General features: G+C 64.0%; 4 protein-coding genes across 4 annotated transcripts; 3 read left to right on the plus strand and 1 right to left on the minus strand.

Moving 5' to 3' along the window:
• Positions 1–3,859: 3,859 nt before the first annotated feature.
• On the plus strand, positions 3,860–6,283 carry EMIHUDRAFT_226966 (hypothetical protein; the record flags this gene model as incomplete). The annotated part of the gene is made up of 4 exons (XM_005788457.1): positions 3,860–4,544; positions 5,599–5,687; positions 5,896–6,089; positions 6,160–6,283. 4 exons carry the CDS (start codon positions 3,860–3,862, stop codon positions 6,281–6,283), a joined length of 1,092 nt encoding a protein of 363 aa, XP_005788514.1.
• A 751-nt stretch (positions 6,284–7,034) lies between these two features.
• On the minus strand, positions 7,035–9,060 carry EMIHUDRAFT_467294 (monooxygenase FAD-binding protein). Its single transcript, XM_005788458.1, has 3 exons — positions 8,923–9,060; positions 7,680–8,822; positions 7,035–7,516 (listed from the first exon to the last, which is right to left on the minus strand). The coding sequence occupies exons 1-3, from the start codon at positions 9,037–9,039 to the stop codon at positions 7,481–7,483; spliced, it is 1,296 nt and encodes a 431-aa protein (XP_005788515.1). The 5' UTR covers positions 9,040–9,060; the 3' UTR covers positions 7,035–7,480.
• Positions 9,061–9,695: 635 nt separating this feature from the next.
• Positions 9,696–10,422, plus strand: EMIHUDRAFT_467295 (hypothetical protein). The gene is made up of 3 exons (XM_005788459.1): positions 9,696–10,095; positions 10,142–10,348; positions 10,371–10,422. Exons 1-2 carry the CDS (start codon positions 9,710–9,712, stop codon positions 10,143–10,145), a joined length of 390 nt encoding a protein of 129 aa, XP_005788516.1. The 5' UTR covers positions 9,696–9,709; the 3' UTR covers positions 10,146–10,348; positions 10,371–10,422.
• Positions 10,423–10,651: 229 nt separating this feature from the next.
• On the plus strand, positions 10,652–11,911 carry EMIHUDRAFT_226969 (hypothetical protein; the record flags this gene model as incomplete). The annotated part of the gene is made up of 2 exons (XM_005788460.1): positions 10,652–11,345; positions 11,538–11,911. The coding sequence occupies 2 exons, from the start codon at positions 10,652–10,654 to the stop codon at positions 11,909–11,911; spliced, it is 1,068 nt and encodes a 355-aa protein (XP_005788517.1).
• Positions 11,912–13,056: the final 1,145 nt, after the last annotated feature.

Raw genomic sequence — 13,056 nt, forward strand, 5'->3', positions numbered from 1 at the left:
TTAGGATTAGCGGTGTGAGCCTGTCACGACAAGACGCGAGCGCTCTTGTAGAGTCTAGTCCTCTCTCCCGCCCGCGGGAGATATATCTTGTGATATCCGCGCGGCCGGCCGCGAACGCCGGGAACGCGAGAACGGAAATCGTCTCCGGACTCCGCGCGGAAACCGGAATCCGGAAAGGGACCGAAAACACGACAGTCGACAGACGACCACACTCGTCGCCTCGTGACGACCACGGCGCGACATTATGTGAATTATGGGTTAAGACAATGAGGAAAATTAAATATTCTTGCCTCCGACGCTAGAGACAGTCACCACACGGATACATACGTCCGTGGGAGTGCCCCCCTCCCCCACCTGCCCTGCTTACACAGGATAGCATGCCCCGAGAACGGCGACATTTGGCGGGGGCAACCAGGGAAGGAGGTTCGGTTTAGTCTTTCTTTGGTCCTCTCGGGGGAATGTTTCTCTCGGCGCCCATGGCCTTCTGAGGTTTCGTACTGATGACGTCCTTCTTGGCACTTCGGGCGTCGGTGTGTGCGTATCGGTTGTGTCTAATTCCCCCGGTAATGTGCTACGGGTATGGGTCGCCGGTTGAACGCTACCGCTAGACCATCATCTACTCAGCTTACTTCGGCCGTTGACCCCTCGATGGTCGAGTGGCTTCCGGATCGAGAATCGGCAGGTTGACCCTTATAATTTTTTCTACATCGAGCGGGCTCAATTTTGCTCTGATGCCTCCTACGGTTTTCGATCTCGGGCAGGCGCCCGGTGCGTCGGTCGTTTTTCGTCACGGGAGGTTAAGACAATGAGGAATGAGTCGGCGTGGTTTCGAATACCTATCAACAATCAACAGTGCTAGCTACTCTCCACAGAGCACAGTGGTCAGTGCTCTCATCGCACGATCGCACTGTGCCACTCACTGCACCTGCGCAATTCGACAGACACTCCCGAATACAATACGGGTACACTGCACAAATCAGCACTACCCTCCGCTAATCACAGTGGGAGTCAGTCCATCTGCGCTCTCTCACACACCGCCTAGCATAACACTCCACCCGTCAGCTCGATCCTCTTCCTCGTCTCGCCTCCTCGCGCTAGCCCGTCCCGCTGTCCAACGCCTCCGGCAAGATGTCCAATGCACCTCTACGAGCGTCTCTGCCGTCTGGACGTCTGAGACTGAGCCTGCCATCTCCGACGTCGGCGGCCCGTGGCGCAACATCAACGTTCGAGGCATTGAAGATCTCCTCACGTCCCTGATGCGCTCATCCACGTCAACGCGGCGAGGCTTCCCAACGGCCCAATCGCCGCGCCGCAAGGGGGCGCCCCCGCTGCCGCTCCCGCGCCCGCCGCGCCTGCCGCGCCCGCTCAAGCCGCCGCCCCGCGACGCTCAGCCCGGATTCAGCTCGCGGCGCGCCATGACCGAGCTCCACAACGAGCTCCTGTTCATTATCTCCCCTTCCTCTCTCTCCGCCCACTCGGCCGCGCTTTGACCCCTTCACTGGATCATCTTAGCGCGCAAGTCTTGCCAACAAGCAAGATCATCCTTCGCGAAGACGCAAGGTTGGACGCTTAGCCAGCCCGAGACGCCGGCGGGTAACCGGCATACCTACGCTCAGACACATTCACACTCTGCTGTTGTTGTCTACCGCATCCTCATTCATGAAGAGAAGAAGAGAGGACTGCGGAGACAATGGGGCGACAGAGGATGATGCGACAGGAGAGAGAACTACGAGAGTGGGTGGGACGACCGCGAGAGGTGGCATGAAGGTTGCTTGGTCACACCGCCATCACCGCGCCGACGTCTCCCAGTGAGATGATGGAGAGGAGAGGACGACATTGCTTCAGCAGCGTGCACCTCGATCCTGTACCGTGTTTGTTATGACCCCCCCCCCCCCCTCCCCCTGTGAATACACCAGCGAGGGAGAGCGAGACGATCGAGGGGTCCCGTACCATGCGGAATCGACCCAATCCCAGTGCAACAGTGCGCGACAACAGTCGGGCCCCGCGGGGAGCCAAACACACACCCTCTACTTACTTTTTACTTTGCCCCCCACCGCACACCTCACAGTGCTCGGAGCCACACACAGAGAACAGGGAGAACTTGGAGGGCTCTGACGTCAACGCGCAATGGACACAGCTCTAACTAATGAACAGGGAGAACTCGGAGGGCTCTGACGTCAACGCGCTCGACTTGAGGCGATCTACTCAGTTTGCAGCCAGCCGTTCTGGGGAAGCAGTTGGTTGCCCCACTTCGCCGGAGGAACTGACGAAGCCAGGCACACACCCTTCGAACCCGGATGCGGGTACTTTGTTTCTGCACCGTTGCAGGTCTTCCATGGGAGATTAGTCGCAGAGCACGTGCCAGACTTGCATTGGTAACCAAACTCGCAGACCGCGTTGGAACCGTCGCCGTACTTGGCCTTGTCCTCGTTCCACGTGCATTTGCTGTTAGAGTTGCAATCCGCCTCGTCCTTGCTAGAGCACGACTGCGAAGGCTCGCAGTAGTACTGCTGGCCAGTCCCATACCACACCGCGAAGTCTCCCTTTGGACCGCTTTGGTACAGCTTCTCAATTTGGCTGCCCGACAGGCGCTCGTCGTAGCAAATGTCTTTCGAGCTTACCGGCTCCTGGCAATTGCCCGCGCCGCACACCATGGCAACGTCGCCCTTGCCCTTTGAAATGGATTTCTCTTCCCAAAAGTGGTCGTAGTTCGGTGTCCCGGGGCTTTTTGCATCGTACCATTGCGAGAAAGACGCCGCCTGAGAGCCCTCGGTGTAGGCCTGGCCGAGGCGGTAGTCGTAGTCCGTCGTCGGCAAACCGGGAGATGTTGTGTACGCCAGCTTGAGCGACGGGAAGTTGGTCTGGAGCTTCTTAAATGTTGGGGTGACCTCTTCCATGTTTCCGCCCTCCAAGTCGATTGCAAGTCCAGCGATGTTGTGCGAGTTCACATTCAAATCCGGTCCGAATGCACCCTGTAGCTGCACTAGCCACTCAGCGCAGCAGACACTCAGCCACTTGTCGATCGACTGGGCGTTAGCAAAGAGGCGGTTGCCATCCTCCCAATGCTTTTGGTACGCGCCGGCGGCGTTGGCAACCACGGCGACCGTTGTAATGCCCTCCATGTTGTGAGGATTAGGCACCATACCACCGTTCATCAGTTCGGGGACCTGAAAGCCGGGGGCTTCCAGGTAGACAAACAGGGTCCCGTCGTCACCCGACGAAGTAGGTGAAGACGGACTTGATGGAGCCAGGCCTGGGCTTGACGGAGATGGCGCAACGCACTTGGGCGGAAAGCCTGCGCACACCTGGGACGTGCAGTCCCATTTGTGCCCGCAGGAGCATCCGTCCGCGAGAGGTGGCTTGCCGCAGGGACCAGTGACGTCCGTCACGGGCAGAGCGGTGGTTCACCCATCGAGTGATTTCTTTTTTTAGTTTCCCATAAGTAAGGTAGGTAGGTAGGTAGGTAGGTAGGGGCAGGGGGGAGGCCCCCTCCCCGCCTCAATCCCCCCCCCCCCCCCCCTCCTCACGCCCTCCCCTTCCTCTTCTTCCTCTCCGTCCCAGCTCTACTCATCCCGCAACCCCCCGGATCCTGCTGAACAAGTTCCTCTTGTAGCTCGATCGGTCACACCGCCATCGCCGTCGGGGAGAGGGGGGACGACACTGCCTCTGCAGCGTGCACCTCGATCCTGTACCGTGTTTGTTATGACCCCCCCCGATGAACACATCAGTGAGGGAGGGCGAGACGATCGAGGGGTCCCGTACCATGCGGAATCGACCCTATCAAGTGCTCAAGTGCTCACTGGAAAATGCGTGCCGCGAGCGAAAAAAAGCCGCACCGTCGCGACGATAGCCTTCGCCGATGCGCGGGTTGTCGCTAAGCAGCCTGCGGCTGCTGCTGGCGTTATTCAGCCTCGCGTCCGCCCATTGCCTGTGCGCCGCGACAGCGCGGAGGCCTTCCCTCCGCCGGGTGGCGGCGGCTCCCCTCGCCACGAGCGCTGCGGACGAGCAGGTCGAGGCGGAGGCGGAGGCTGACCGGTTGGTTGATGCGGCAGACCGCCTGCTGTCTGAGACGGTGGACGCGCTCCTGGGAGACACGATCGTGCTCCCTCCCGACGGGATCACCGTGCAGCCCGGCGTTATGCTCCCTCCGGACGGCTTTGAGTGGGCCACAGCGGCGGGCCAGAGCGCTGTCGAGCTGACGCAGGAGGTGATCGCGGACAAGGTGGTGGCGTTCGAGGAGGAGCTGGCGTGCTCGTCGGCGGAGCGCGCGCTCGCGCAGGACCTCGCCGCCTCGGAGGGCAGCACCACCGTCCTCGACACCGTCCTCAACATCTTCAACAACGTCGCCGGCGCGGGCGTGCTGACGCTGGCGTATGGCATGCGAGGCGTGGGGTGGGTGCCGGCGTTCGCGTCGGTGGTGTGCATCGGCGCGATCTCCGGGTACACCTTCTACCTCGTCGGCGCCGCGTGCGAGTCCGTCGGCGCCAACTCCTTCAAGGACCTCTGGGGCACCACCCTCGGGGAAGGCACAGCGTGGGTGGTCGGTGAGCAAACACGGGCCAAGCGTACACACGTGCCCCCTCTGCTGCCCTCCCCCCCCTCCCTCCAGGGCCATGCCCTCCTCTGCTGCCCTCCCCTCCCCCCCCTCACGCCCGCCGCCCGCACCCACACACCACCCCCTCCCTCCTCCTCGCCTCCCCCTCCCACACCCCCCTTCCCGCGCGGCCCACCCAGACGGCGCAATCGTGCTCATGTGCTTCCTGTCGACGCTCATCTACTCGACCATCATCGGCGACCTCCTCGCCTCCTGTGCTACTCCTATGATCATCCTCATCCTCACCCTCATTCTCATCCGGTACCTATAGGCGACCTCTTCGCCTCCCTCCTCTCCTCCGCCTTCCCCGCCGCAGCCCCCGCCGCCGGCCGCTTCCTGCGCAGCGGCGTCCTGCTGGCGCTCACCGCCACGGTGTTCACGCCCCTCGGCCAGCACGCCCCTCGGCCACGCCCCCGTGCCCAGCCGAGGGGCCTCTCGGCAACCCTCCTCGAGCCGTCTCTGAGCCGTCTCGGAACCTTCTCCGCGCTGTCTCCTCGTCTCTGAACCTTCTCTGCGCTGTCTCGCCGTCTCTGAACCTTCTCTGAACCTTCTCTGCGCTGTCTCCTCAACAGGTGCTCACGCCCCTCTGCCTGGTCAAAGACCTGTCCCGCCTCGCCTTCACCTCGACTGTCGGCACGGGCGCTGTCCTCGCCACCGCCGCCGTCGTCATCACTCGCGCACTCGACGGTGCGAGAGCCGAGACGGCGCAACCAGACGAACCGTCCGGAGACTATCGCCGAGATTCGCCGAGATTCGCCGAGATTCGCCGAGATTCGCCGAGATTCGCCGAGATTCGCCGAGATTCGCCGAGATTCGCCGATATTCGCCGAGATTCGCCGAGATTCGCCGAGATTCGCCGAGATTCGCCGAGGTGCAGACCGCACAGAGAAGCTCTCTCGCTCCTGTGCCACAGCACGAGACGCCTCCGCTCCCTCATGTCTCCCCATATCTCCCCAGATCTCCCCAGATCTCCCCAGATCTCCCCAGATCTCCCCCCCCGGCAGGGTCGTACGCGCCTGGCAGCGGCTCGGCGCTGCTCGCCTCCTTGCCTGACGACCTCGCGCCTTGCTTCAAGGGCGCAAGCGCGTGGAAGGTGGGGGGTAGACGGAGAGGCGGAAACAGCACGGTCTGGCCAGTGACTTGGACAGCGGGCAGTACGGGTGGGGAGATGTGGGGAGATATGACGGAGATATGACCTGGTCACCAGGCGGTGTACGGGTGGGGTGCAAGCGAGGCGGAGAGACGGCCGCACTGGAGAGACAGACACACACACACAGAGAGAGAAGACACTCGTCATCCAGCTGGCCTTCTTGTGGAAGGTGGATGCGGCCGCGGCGACGCTCTTCTCCAACCTGGGCCTCTCCTTCCGCGCGCACTACAACGTGCCCTCCTTCTACGCGTCGCTGCGCGAGCGGTCGAAGCGACGGTGGGCAAAGTGCTGCGTCTACGCCTTCGGGCTGCTCACGGCGCTGTACGCGACGATGATGGGCACCGGGTAGCACGCGCGCTCTCCGGCGAGGCGGGAGCTGTGAACAGCGTCTCTTCACACCTCCTGCTGTGAACAGGTACGCGCTCTTCGGCGAGGCAGCCTCCTCCAACCTGCTCAACAACTTCGCGCCCACGGACAAGCTCGCCGTCGGCGCGCGCGCTGCCACCGGCGTCTCGACCCCCGTCGGCCAACCGCTGTGAGTAGCGTCTCTTCACACCTCCTCGTGTGAGTAGGCGTCTCGATCCTCGTCGGCTACCCGCTCGCCTTCAAGGGGCTGTATGACGCGTTGCGCGGCCTCTGCATCTCCCTCGCCCCCTCGCTGCCGCGCCGGCTCGCGCGCGTCGCCCGCGCAGTCTCCTCCGAGGCGAGAGATGGCAAAGAGAGATGCACACACACCACTCACACACCACACCCCGGCAAACCGCAATCCATGGTCGGGAGATCCATAACGCCCGATCCTCCTCCCCCCCCCCTCCCCCTCCCCCCCTCCAGGCCAACCACGCGCCTCTCGTCCTCTCGCTTCTCGGCGCCGCCACCGCTCTCGCGCTCACCCTCACCGACATCGCCGTGCCGGTCGGTATCTCTGGAGCCCTCCTCGGCGCCGCCGTCGCCTACACCTTCCGATGCATGTCCAGGACACGTCCACGACATGTCCGAGACACGTCCCGTAGGCGCCGCCGTCATCTACATCTTCCCCGCCCTGATCGACGGCGCCGCCCGCCGCCCGAGGCCGCGCCGCGTGTGGGCGACGAGACAGGGGCTGCTCCTCCTCCCGCTCGGGGGCTTCCTCGGCTTGTTGGGCACCTACGTCACTCTCCGCTGACTCGCGCAGTTGCGGGCGCGCGCCGCGCGCGCGGCGGGAGGAGGTCCCCCCGCTCAACACCCCGGACTTCGGCGCTCCACATGTGTTAATTTTCTACATAGTAAATGAAACAAATTTGCACGCCACATGCCGGCACGCCCCATAAATCGATATAAAACAACGAACACACGAATAAATAATAGTGCCACAAACACGAAACAGCGCCCGTGCCCCGTCCCGCGTTGCCGCACCGCACATCGCGCGCGGTGTCAGCACAGCGTCGGGCGCGCTAGTACACAATGCACAAAACGGCCACGCTGTCGACACACTGACTCCACGACATCCCCCAGTGTGCGCTCCCGACATGCCTTGAGCCGAGAGTCGACCTCGATACCAGAGATTCCCCGCCTGTCATATCCCGCTCCCCCCCCCCAACCAGCACGTCCGTCCGTCCCCCTCTGTGTGCGTGGTGCGGCGTCACTCCTGCGGCGCGTGTGCCACCGCAGTCCCCTGGTCAGGCCACCCTCTGCCCTCTGCCCCCCTCTCCGCACCCTCGCCGGGGCTTCCTGCCCGCCGGCCCGTGCCACACCCCCCGTCAGGGGTCCGACTCGTCGGCGAGGAAGGCGTCCACCTGCCGAGGAGGAGGGGAGGGGAGGGGGGAGGGGGGGAGGGGGGGGGGGGGGGGTCATTAAGACCGTGAAGGGAGGGGAAGCGGGGGAAAGGGGGAAAGGGAAAGGGAGGAAAAAGGGAAAAAGGGAAAAAGGGGGGGAAGGGGGAGGCAGACAGCAGTCCGCCTCGGAGGCAAAGTCGTAGCCTGCGCCGGGCTTCATGATGGGCAGCGTGCCGTACAGCGCCACCTGCAGCCGGATCGTCCACTCGCGCTTCAGGTTGTACCACCACGAGTCCGCCCGCAGCTGCTGCGTCTTGCCGAGCGTGTGGGATGAGCCGAGGATCGTCCGCACGCGCGGGATGCGCAGCGCTTGGTACGAGGCTGCTGCGGCACTCAGGCTGGCGTCGGAAGGGTCGAAGGCGGCGGCGCCGACGCGGCAGTGGTGCTTGAGCAGCCTCGCCAACACCCCGACGTCTTCCATCGCCATCATCGCCCCCTGCCCGATGTAGGGCACCGGCGGGTGCGCAGCGTCTCCGAGCAGGATCACGCGCCCGGACGGCGTCGCCCACGCGTCGAGCGGCTCCCGCGCAAAGAGGCCGACCCGGATCACGTTCTCGGCGGAGCGGAGCGGCTCGACGAAGGACGCGTCCCACCCGTCCCCCTCCAGCTTGGCGGCCAGCTCGGAGCACTGCCGCAGCCCCTCATCGGCGGACAGGGCGCCCCACGCGTCGTCCGGCGTGTCTGCGGGGAAGTAGAGCTGGAAGATCTGCTCCCCGTCGCCGGTGGGGTAGTAGCAGGCGTGGTTCTTGGTCGTCGACGAGGAGGGGAAGCAGATCCCTCGCACCTTTGACGGCACCTTGGCCGCCCCCATCAGGCAAGTCACGCCCGTGAACTCTGCGCTGAGCGGCCCGACGACGGCCTCGCGCACCTTCGACTTGAGGCCGTCGGCGCCGATGACGAGGCGGGCGGTGCGGGTCGCCCCGCTGGCGAAGGCCACGTCGACCAGCCCGTCCTCCCGCGTCGTCACGCTCTCGGTGCGAGCCTTGAATGTGATTTGGACGCCGGCCGCCACGGCGGCGTCGTACAGCGCCTTTTGCAGCTTCCAGCGGCGAATGCCGATGCTCTGGAGGTCGTCCTCGTCGGTGAGCGCGCTCTCGCGCGCGCACGCAACCTCCGTCCCGTCGTGCCGCAGCCACCGCCGGTAGATGTAGTCGTAGCCCGCCTCACGCACGGCCGCGAGCAGCTCCGGAGAGATGTCGCGCAGCACGCGGAGCCCGTTGGCGTAGAGGCCGACGGCGCCGCCCGCGTTGTCAGTGAAGGCGGTCGCCTGCGGACGGGGCAAAGGCGGGGTGAGGGCCCCGAAGCCTCGCTCTGTGGGCTGGGTGGGCTTGCAAGGCGGGCTCGAGATTGCGGCGGCGGCGCCGCGCCTGCTCGTACACCTCGATGGAGGAGCCGTCGATGCCGCAGTGCTTCTGTAGCGCGAGCGCAAGCGTCAGGCCGCCGATGCCGGCGCCGGCGATGAGCACCGTGGCTGGTGTTTCCATATATCAAAGATAAGGCGCGTCGGCCGAGTCCCACGGCGCTTCGCACCGGGAGCTTGTCGAAGGGGGGGACGAGGCGCCAAGAGATGCAACGGCTCGCCACCGGCGGGGCGGGGCGGTCGCCGCAACTTTCACGCGCGACCTTTATCATCGTTGACCGCAGCGCCCATGTCGAAACGTGGGCTGGATGCGAGACTCCTTGCCCATGTGCCCGAATGCTGCGCTGCGGTGCACCGTCCTCCCATCCCTCGCTTCGCTGTCTGCTTTCTTTTAGCTTTCTTTCTTTCTCGCCCTAAAATTCTTTCTTTCTTTCTTTCTGCGGCGCTGTGTCGGCTGAGGTGGTTTCAGAGGATGTAAAGTGTAGAGCGAGGAGGGTGCGCGGCGAACCAGTTTAGACCAGTTTAGACCACTGCTAAAACACGTAACCAGATTAGTCCTGTTTACGATAAACTGGGTCTAATGTAAACCTGGTGTTTCTAATGGGTCCTCCCCCCCCCCCCCCCCCCCCGCGCGGCAGCGCGCACCTTTCCTGGAATACCCTCGGACCGACCCAGGTGGCCGGCCGGGTAAAACCCGGGTATACCCGATAATTCTCAGGTATCCCCGAAAAATACCCGAAGCGGAGCATGAGGAGCCACTCGTGACCTTTGAGGACGCGGGGGACGTGCTGGGCATGGTGGAGGCGCCGCTGCTCGTGCCGGACGGGTTCAAGGTTGTCGCGGCCTCGCCGACGGAGGAGCAGCTCGACCCGACCAACCCGGCCAGCGACGCGCTCATCGAGCAGCGCATCATGGTCCGCTTCGAGCACTACGGCTGGTGCGTGGGCACGGTTACGGCCAAGGTGAACGACGGCCGGCGCACGATCGAGCGTGACCGCGTCAACTTCGTCGCCAAGTTCGACGTTGACAACGGCGCGGCGACGGACCTCTCGCTCGAGTCGTCGATGTACGACGGCTCGCCGTCGGCAGAGTACGAGTCGTGGCTGCTGTTCGAGCCTGTTCTGGCGCCGACGGAGGCGGCGGCCCTGGCAGCGGCGGCCGGCGGCGCAATCGTCGCCGTGTGAACACAGCGCCATAGGAGGTATTTTCTTCTCAATAACAAGGCTGTGAAGAGGTCGGACCGGCTGGGGCCGGGCGGTGGGCGGTGGGCTGCCTTGGCGCTTGGGGGGATGGGCTGTGGCACGGTCCGAGTCGTAGGGCCGGTGCCGCCTGGATGCCGTTCTGATCATTCCTGCGACCTTTGTAGGGATCCTAGTCTTCCGTCCGAGGTCGGGCTGAGGGAGGACTGATGAGCCGCGTCACTGTCCCTGTGCCTGCGTCTCGCGCCTTGGTTGCGGGGGGGGAGCGGAAAGGAGGAACCTCTTCCCAAGAGCACCACTCTTGGAGCGCCGCCACTACCACCCAGAGCGCTGCAAGCAGCGCCGGGCAATGACGGCTTACCGCCCTCTGTCTGCTGCTAGTGTTCTGGCGGGCCCAGCGGCCGGTGTTCTGAACGTTCTGAGAACGCATTCCGAGCCTTGCCATTCTGATCATTCCCCTTACCTTGCCAACTCAGGCGCAGAGACCGGTACTCGAGTAGGAGCGGAACCCTAAGGTAGTGGCCGAACGTCAGCGTCATGGAGGCTAGGCCCTCTGAGTGGGTGGGCGACGAGCACATCGCCGACGTTCAGCCACACTCGCAGGAGTACTGCGCAATTTCCTCATTGCTGTCGAGGGGCCTCCCCAACCTGCGGATCAATCGAATCGAGCGCGTCCAGAAACCGGAGCAGTGGGAGAAGTATATCGACAGGGTGAAGGTCATGAACAAGTACCATGACGGCGCCAACGAGACCCTGCTGCTCCACGGCACCGGCGAGCACCCGCCCCACGATGTCCTCAAGCACGGGGATGGACTGGACCCGCGATTCAGCACCGGCAAAGGGTTTTACGGCCGTGGAACGTACCTGGCCGAGTCACCCGCGTACCCTATTGCCGGCCGCTACGTGCATCACACGAAAGGGAAGCTGCAGCTGGTGGTAGTGAGGGCTGCCCTCGGCGTGTCCCAAAACCTGGGCTTTCGCGTGGATGACGACACCCGCGAAATGACCATGCCTGGCCAGCAGCCTAACAACCGCGACCGCCATTACGACTCGGTCCGTGCGGGGCCGCACCGCCCGTACCTGTCCGGGCCTGGCTCGGGCAGCATCGGTGGCGACGACCCGGATTCGTCTATCATCCACGTTGTCTACCAAAACAACCAAATGTACCCCGCCTACATCGTCACGTTCGACATGGGCGGCGGTGATTTGGGCGACGGCCGCTCGCACAAGCGTGCGAAGAACATGAGCGGCAACGGCGGCGGCGTCGGCGGAGGCGCCGGCCGCAGAGGCGGCGGCGGCGGCGGCGGCGGCGGCGGTGGCATGTTTTCGGCCACGGCGGCGGCCCCAGCAGTGGCCCCAGCGGTGGCCAACTCATCCGCCAATAGCAGCAGTTGCAGTGGCGGCGGCCCCCGCGCATTCGCAGTGGGCGAGCGCGTGACGTACCTCAACGCGGAGAAGCAGCCCGTCCGCCAGGCCATCGTCACGCACGCTGACGTGTCAGCGGGCTGCTACACGATCGAGTACGAAAAGAACACAACTGCCGCTCGGCTGCATTACCCCCCTGACGATGACGACGACCGCGGCGTCGTCGGCCGTGGCGGGGTGGTGCCGCGGCTGGGGCGCGCGCTGCGCAAGGGCGACGACGTGTTTTACGAGGAGAGCAAATCTGGCGCACGGCTTCCGGCGGTCATCATCATGGTCGAGAGCCCCACTACCAACGATGAGGGGGGCCGGCCGGCCTATGTCGTCGCGGTCCGCCAGACGACGGGCGCGATCCGCCTCCTAGGTACCTCCTAGGGGGCCTAGGCGCCTGCCGGGCAAACATGGAGACGGCAAGCCTGCCGCTCCTTTCCTTAAAGTTCCTGTCACCTGTGGCGGTGGCGGGCCGCTATACCTCCCATTCCCATGTCCCATGCATCTCTCTCTGTACGTTGTAACCATAATCCCATGTTCCTTCGAGAGAGGATTTGTTTTATTTTTTCTTCTTCTTCTGTGCTCTGAGGAGAGGGAGAGAGATTTCTACAAAGAAAGAAGAAGCCAAGGCGACAGGGATGGGAGGACGGCACGCCGCCACCACACAGGGATTTCAAGGAGAGGAGTGTTGTGGTGCTATACAGTCGCCCACCCGATTCATAAATTTCTTCTTTTCTCGGAGATCTCGGCGCCCCCCGCAAGTTCGGGGGGGCACGGATCAATTCCTGGTGCTAGCGCAAGGCAGGAACATTGGTTGTCGCAACCATCTCCTGTGTGCCCGCCTTTCTCAGGACACAGATGGTTCCAGCGTACGACTGTGGGGCTGGCGCCGACGACGCCGGCGGCTCGCCGCTCGCAGCGCAGCGGTGGTGGCTTGACTTCTGCCGAAAGTGCCCCGTCGGGCGCGGCCACGAGCCAAAGCTTGGCGGCGAGCTGTTCCCGTGGGCCCATGCTCGCGAGCCCGTCCACGGCTGCATCCAGGCGACGCTCTTGTTCGAGACGCTCGTCGTCTGGGGGCACGGCCAGCTGGTGGGGCGGTGGGGAGGGCCCCGGCACCCGTCCCTCCCCGACGGGGACGGCGCAGCGCCCACACTCGAGGAGGTGGGGGAGGTGTGGAATCGGACGCCGCAGCGGCAGCTGAGGGAGAAGCTGAGGTGGGCGCACGAACATCTCTCTGGCGCGCGACCATTTGCAGACCGCCGCAACCCGATCCTCCACTTTGTGCGCACGTACCTGACTTCTCACGCCGCCAGAGAGAGGCTGGTCGACCGGCTGCTAGATGACGACGAGGAGGGGGAGGACGCGGCGGGCCAGTACGAGGACTCGTCCTGTCGTCCCGTCAAGCTCCTCGACCTTCGTGTAGGGACCTGTCTCGATGCTATCCCCTATATTGCTCCCCCTTCATGCCTTTTCCACTTCATTTACTGCTGTTCTCTTTCCTCTTATTCCCCTCCTCCTATTCGTCACCC

The sequence above is a fragment of the Emiliania huxleyi genome (assembly GCF_000372725.1).
Source record: "Emiliania huxleyi CCMP1516 chromosome Unknown EMIHUscaffold_135, whole genome shotgun sequence".
NCBI lineage: Eukaryota > Haptophyta > Isochrysidales > Noelaerhabdaceae > Emiliania > Emiliania huxleyi.

What these genes read in the sequence shown, in the direction of transcription:
- EMIHUDRAFT_467294 (XM_005788458.1), bottom strand. Translation starts at nt 9,039, where the DNA reads ATGGAAACACCAGCCACGGTGCTCATCGCCGGCGCCGGCATCGGCGGC. An exon ending in CCATCGAGGTGTACGAGCAG is followed by an intron (nt 8,823 to 8,922) that starts GCGCGGCGCCGC and finishes CCCCGTCCGCAG; the next exon opens with GCGACCGCCTTCACTGACAA. An exon ending in GCTACGACTTTGCCTCCGAG is followed by an intron (nt 7,517 to 7,679) that starts GCGGACTGCTGT and finishes CCTCCTCGGCAG; the next exon opens with GTGGACGCCTTCCTCGCCGA.
- EMIHUDRAFT_467295 (XM_005788459.1), top strand. Translation starts at nt 9,710, where the DNA reads ATGGTGGAGGCGCCGCTGCTCGTGCCGGACGGGTTCAAGGTTGTCGCG.